The sequence below is a fragment of the Nicotiana attenuata genome, unplaced genomic scaffold (genome assembly GCF_001879085.1).
Source record: "Nicotiana attenuata strain UT unplaced genomic scaffold, NIATTr2, whole genome shotgun sequence".
Classification (NCBI taxonomy): domain Eukaryota; kingdom Viridiplantae; phylum Streptophyta; class Magnoliopsida; order Solanales; family Solanaceae; genus Nicotiana; species Nicotiana attenuata.
Genome location: NW_017672246.1, coordinates 121,008 through 127,913, shown reverse-complemented (window position 1 = coordinate 127,913; position 6,906 = coordinate 121,008). Strand labels below are relative to the sequence as shown.

The 6,906-nt window shown below is 37.2% G+C and overlaps 1 protein-coding gene across 1 annotated transcript; it reads right to left on the bottom strand.

Moving 5' to 3' along the window:
- Positions 1–2,203: 2,203 nt before the first annotated feature.
- Positions 2,204–5,982, bottom strand: LOC109212450 (DNA repair protein XRCC4-like). The gene is made up of 5 exons (XM_019376099.1): positions 5,697–5,982; positions 5,432–5,574; positions 4,097–4,225; positions 2,832–2,954; positions 2,204–2,625 (listed from the first exon to the last, which is right to left on the bottom strand). The coding sequence occupies exons 1-5, from the start codon at positions 5,842–5,844 to the stop codon at positions 2,359–2,361; spliced, it is 810 nt and encodes a 269-aa protein (XP_019231644.1). The 5' UTR covers positions 5,845–5,982; the 3' UTR covers positions 2,204–2,358.
- Between the last annotated feature and the right edge of the window lie 924 nt (positions 5,983–6,906).

The window sequence follows — 6,906 nt, the reverse complement described above, 5'->3', positions numbered from 1 at the left end:
CACCAGGGGTGATCTCTTCAAGTGTCGGCGGCACCACCGATTTGGCCGGCCGGGAGGCGGAGGAAGATGATGCTTTATCTTTTTTAGGGACCGTCTTGGAAGTTTTGGCCATTGCTGTAAGATAAGGAATGCAGGTAAACAGGGACGTAGTGTTTCCGGCAAGAGCTTGGTATTTTATGGCATTTAAAGAGGCGGAGGAAACAAGTGATTGAATAAAAAGATGAGGACTGAAAGACATTGAAGAAAGGTAAAGCTATTTACCAAAGGAAAGCGCCTCATATTTATAGAGGGGCAGCGACGGTTCGAAGGCGTTAATGGCCGACCACGCTGGCGTAAATTTAATGTTTTTGGGGAAGCGGGTCGACGGGACGTTTCGGTGACTTCGAACGTTGGCTTTACGAGGATGACGCCATCACTAGAGGTTCGAGAAAATCGGGGTCAAAATCGTTTCATATTATTCCATTCTAAAAAATGCGGGGACTATCTTTATACGGTCAAAATTGAGGGAGCATGATTTTGAAGTCTTAAATCGGGCTATGGGTCCGAGTTCAGGAGACTCGAAGTGGGGATCAGATTCGGCTAAGGAACACCCGCCTCGAGGAAGCTGATCGAGGGCCTGGCACGACTTGCATCGAGGGCGTCGCAATCTCGAATTCAATCAAGAAAATCGGTAATTTTCCAAGGACACGTGGACCTAGGCATTAATTATAGGATAAGGATTGTACAAAATGGTACAGGTCCGTACTAGACTGTTATGCACCTGTACCAATAGAATTCGTTACTTTTATAAGGAATGTACAATATTGGGGATTTTTCCTCCTATATAAAGGGGACCCCAATCATTTTGTAAAAGGTGATCAGATCATTCACTACAATAGAACATTCTTATTCTTCTCTTGTTTAACGTGCTCAGCAATTATTCTCCAGCTTTATTTTCTTTACTTTATTGTTCATACTTTATTGGTCTTAGTTGACCTCGAGGTCCCTGGATAGACGAGCTCGAGGGCCCCTACAGTTCTGATAACATTGGTTTGGTTCATTATTTCTTCTTACTTAAGCTCAATATTACTCACATAATCATTAGTATTAGAATATATCGCGTATCTTTAAAACCACAAATCATCTTTAATTGTTACTTACGTTTTTAAAGGTAAACACAATTGGTTGTCTAATGGGAGGTAACGGAATATCAGCTCCAAACTGAGATTGACTTTGAGTTAGAGTTGCAGGAGCAGGACTAGTGGGTGTTTCATCTAAGTTCTCTTCATCCTCACTTAAATTTTCATAATCATCATATTGTGCTTGTAGTGCTTCGTGATATAGTGGTTGATAATAAACTGACTACATTTAAAAAAAAATATTAAGGGTACCGGTTCCGTACCGGACCGGTTCTACCGATACTTTTTCCGGTATCCTCCCACTCCCCGTTCCCTTTGCCTAAATCCCCTACCCCTATCCCTCAATCGGACGGGGATGGAGCGGTACCGGTACGGACCGGACCGGTTCCGAGAAATCCCATCCCCTTAGACAGCCCTAATTTAAAATTATTTTGCACTAATAAAATATTTAATTAATTATTTAAACAAATAACTATCTAATCCACTAATGAACCAATTAATTAACTAATTATGCTTCTTAACTATCCTAAAATGCTTCAAAAGACAGAATTTTTTTTGTTTGTAATTATACATGCATATAATGCAATTAATATGCAAACTAATTGAATAAAATAAAATTCCTAAAATTCACTAAAGATAATAATAATAATAAATAAATTATTTTTAGGAGCACTTATAGGTCAAAATTACACGCTGAGAACACTTCTTATCCAATGGTATAATTAGGAAACTGGTCGGTTCTTAGAGCAACACTCTAGATTTAGATGCGGGTGTTTGTCAGCATGGGGGAGAAGAGTAGGAAGTAAAATGGGTTTACACCTGGATTTTGTACGGGACAAATGGTCTTTGTAAGTGACAGTGGAGAATTCTAATGATTTTACAATTTCGTGGATTTTATTCTTGGTTTTACTCTTTCACTGTCTTTGTAAGTGACACAATGGAGAATTCTAATTATTTTATAATTCCGTGGATATTTATGCTTGGTTTTACTCTTTCTCTTTTCGAAGTTTGTTGCATGAATTGTCTTTCTCTCAAAACGCAGAATTTGGTATCGATGCTTTGGGAAACAGTGGCCATCGAGACGATATCAGACAAATGCCGAATATCTGACATATTCACAAGTTCAACAGTGCATATACATCCTCATTCTCCGTGAAAATAAAGATAAAATTAAAAGCATTCAGACAAAGAGGCAAAGGATGATTAAGATGGTGCTAATGTGCTAATGCTGGTTTGATATTTACTTTCTCTTTCGACCACGACCACGACCACGACCCCTTTCCCTTCTGGCTGGAACATCTTTTGAAGTGCCAACATCTTCCTTTACATCTTCCTTCTCAACCTCCTCCCCACTTTTTTCGTCATCGCTTCCCTCATCAAAGGTCTCAGTTCTGTCTGTAGATTGTGGGTCCTCTTCTACCGGCTCTTGAACAGCAGGTCCCTGTTTTGAGAGCTTATCACGAAGTTCTCTGAGTTTTTTCTTCTTTGAATTCAGGACTCCAACAAACTGGAAGTAAAAGGACCACAGTCATGACCGATTATAAACCAACTCTTTTGGGATGTTCTACTCCTAAGCCTAATTAAACCATTGCCAAGAAAACAAAGGGTAGCAGGATATACCTTGTATGATGTTAAAAGAAAGATCAAAATATTAATATATCGCACCAACATTGAAATAATAACAGATCCTAGTGCTTGGACTAAAAACAGCACCTTTGCATATATTGCAGATTCAAATTCTTCTTTCTCTTTGCTGAGTTTCTCGCTCTGTGTTAAACATTTTTCAGCCTCCTCTCTCAGCCTCTCAAATGATTGAGTTTTACTGACAACTTCGTCCTATTAAATCAAATAACTCGTGAGAAGTTAAATCAAATAAACTGGCAAGGGCTTTCACACAGCATAACAATGTACCTAGAACTTTTAGATGAAACAAACAGATCGTAATAATATTTTTAAAGCAGTGTCTCAACATGAATTGACCAAAACCTCATCCTTTTTCAATCAAATTCAAAAAAATTGTGAGAGCATACTAACTGCAGAACCATATATAATTCTAGATGGAAGAAAAGAAGAGTGCTGACATTTTCTAAAGCAAAGATAACAGAGAATCAAGATGGCAGAAAACATTTCAATTTACCATGTTAAATATTATAGGTATGATATGCTAGTAATGCAAAAGCAGGAATTGAAGCTGCAGTAGCTTGAATATTCACTGAATATATATTATTATATATACACTAATTTTTTCCTTGCACCGGAAAGAAGAAAAAAGGAAATCAATTAACAAGAGGTAGCTAACACCACCAGAAATGAGGATGTCTTCAGATTGTTCTCTTTATATTCAATTATTCAAAATGAGGATGAATTTAGTGCTGTCGTGAAACAAGTCTCCTAGGGACAGAGATACACAAATTCCCCTTCTTTAAAAATATCTAGGCATATTCAGATAGGGAAAACGTTGCAACTTACTGTCCCCTAAGAGTAAAATATCACAAAGTTCCAAGCATATTCTCATATCATATTGCAGGTGATCTACCGGTCCAATATGATTCCACTTTCATGCTCCAAGATATAATGAGGCACCAAGCTTGAATAGATATAGATCTCAACTTTCTTGGTAAAGTAGCACCAGTACTCATCTAGAAAACCATGGGGGAAAACCAACCATGCAGTAACAGTGCAACTAACCACTGCCAAACCATTCGAATCAACAAGAATACAATAGGAAACTATGGGAACTCATGCAGAAGTATTATATCCTCCGCCAACATTTCTAAGAACGGTTTTCCATCATCACCCGTGGCCAAAAGTTAATACTGGCTGTAACAAATGTTATGCATAAAAGATCCTAATCATTGAAGTTTATCTGATTATCAGCAAATAGATAATTAGATGACAGATCAGTAGAATTGAACAAAACTGCAAAATTGCCTTAAAATTTTGTGAATAAGAGAGAGTACAGGAATCAAGATCCTTACACTCAGTCTAATGTTTGCATCCATGAGAAAGTCCAAGATGTCTGCCGTAGTTTTCTTGCTATTAGGAGACAGTTGGCATTTCCACCGCCATTCCAGCTTTGTCCCTTCTTTCTCAAATGTCCAGGAAAGCTACAAAGATCAAAAGAAAGTATTGGGATACATGAAAAGCACATCATAGCAATTCAAACTCAAAATAGTATCATAAATAAAAGTAAACATTACCTCAGCTACACTAACTTCACAATAGACAAATCTTTTGCTCTTTAGGATACTCACCAAGCAATTAAAAGAAATATGTGCAAGATTTGACCATCAAGATACGGAATACCACAAGGCTATTGAACGTGTCTAAGAAGCAAGAAACATCAATCTGAAGAATTAGTGTATATGGCCAAAATCATAGCATTAGTCAAGGCTTCTAGCTGTTCCCACCCTCTTCAATATTTTGTTCTACAATACATCTCTCTGATGATGGGTGTTTCAATAAGTGCAAACTGACAGCACCATGTCTGTTTAGACCAAGATGGCCTCGGGAAGCTGGTCAACAGTAGCCTAAGAGCAAGTAGAAACTATGAGAATGAACTATTGTGAAGGTAGAGAATTTTTCAATTTACAGCTTGTTTGGATGGTTGTTATATGTCGTTCCATAATGTATCATATTATATTGTATTATAATGTACTATATTGTTTTGATGAATACAATATTTGGATCAATTGTATCGTTTCCCGTCGTTTCATGATGTCACGCCCAACAATATGAATAGTAAACTTGTAATATTACAAACAAACAAAAAAAAGTAGGGTATGAGGTAGAATTATTATATAAATAGGTAGGGTAAAGAATAAAATAAAGTTATTTAAGACGAGAGAAAAAAACAAGGTAATGATGCGGCCATACCAAATCAGTCGTTACATAAAGTGGCACATTCTATCGTTACGTGACGACGGATTTAACAATATGATACAATAATTTAAGTAAAAATTAAAACAAATATTGTATTTAAAGTAACAATACAATACAATACAATACAATAGGTAACAACCATCCAAACAAGCTGTTAGACTTCATGTTTGTGTGCACGTGTTAAGGAGGTAGAGAGCACCTCATGCTTTTCCCTAATTCCCACTAAGTCTGGATTATTATTCATCAATTGAATCAGGCCTAGGTGTACCCTAGGAGTAAGCCTATAATAGACAGCTAATGGAAATCACAAATCAACTCAGGAATCAGAGAAATAAAGTTTGTAACAACTATAACTCTTTGTAGGCTCAAAATAAGATAGAAATGACCAATGGACTAGGTTTAAAAAGAAATTGAAAATTAAGAAAGCTGACCCTTTTATGGCCAGAACCAGCATCATCAAAGCCATAAACAGAACCGGGCTGTTGAAATCCCAAATACTTTTCACCCAAATCAATATACTCAGAAACGGGTTGATCCCACTGAGATGCTCTATCTTCTACCTCCTCCTCCGACGCTACAAGGAAAAAACCCCAATAATTACAAAGTAAATGTGAGGAGTCGCAATTAAACTAAGGCCAGGAGATAACTTGAACAAATTGGGGATCTAATTATGAGTTTGAATAAAAGGGAAAATACCAAGGCAAGTCCAAGCTTGGAGACCGTCAGTGATGAAGAGGTCAAAGTGAGAAGAAAACCACGTGCCCTTAACGAATATTCGTTCCCTCTGCGTCTTGCTGGGTATTTCCAGTTTGAGGCAGGTGTGTTTGGGACTTGCTGACCCCATTGACGACAGGAAAATTGCTTTGCTTTCCCTCCCGCTGTTGTCGTGCTATGGAAGCTTTTGAGAGAAGAAACTGGAGAAAACTTCCCGCGCCCCCTTATTTTCCCCATTTTACATTATGCTTGTTCGGAAGAGAGGGAACTTTTTTCCCTTTCTTTTCTTATCTTTTTTTCATTTTTCGAAATTATACACCCAATAATTTATAGGGGTAGTATAAAAGAGATGTGTCATATTAAAATGTGAAATTTGTATTTGTGTAATACACAATTTACAAGTCTCAACCGAATAAACAATAAATTAGTTTATCATTAGTGTCACTGTACAAATTTTGTCTAATGATTAGCTTATCCCCCATGCCACATAATAAAATTAGTCAATTTTACTTTCATTAACTAATCGAGCAGAATAAGTTCTACTACTAGTTACTAGTTACTAGTATAATTTTATGTGGACGTGAATATGGGCTTCTAAGGTCCAATATCTAAAAATAAAATAAAAATATTGTAAAATATGAATATTAAATTGATATACCATAATATAAAATTAGACAAGATTAAAATTTAATAGAATGAGCACTGTATACGGTAGAAATCGGGGCTACCCGATTTATAGGCTCGAGGGCGAGGTTGAGTTCGAGCCGGATGGACCAGACTCAAGCTCGAGGACATAATGCGATGCCCAAAGATAGGAATACGAGGAATATCGAAGCCGAGTATGCTCGACCCCTAAATAGTACCGTTGCAGATTTATAACAGAATGAGCTAGATTCCCGCCACGTCCCCAAGATCATGGCGCAAATCCCGAAACAGGATTGTACGACTCCGTACTAGGCGGTTAGACAGCTGTATCAAGAATATTCCTTATTGTAAATAGAAATATACCTTATTTAGGGTTCCCCTATTATATAAAGGGGACCCCAATCATTTGTAAGATCATCTAATCATTGAGCAAAGAATATACTCTCTACTTTTTGCCTACTGTTCATCAGAATTGTCCTCTAGCTCTATTGCTCTTACTTTACTTTTCTTGCTTAATTGTTCTTATTATTCTGAACCCACCTCGAGG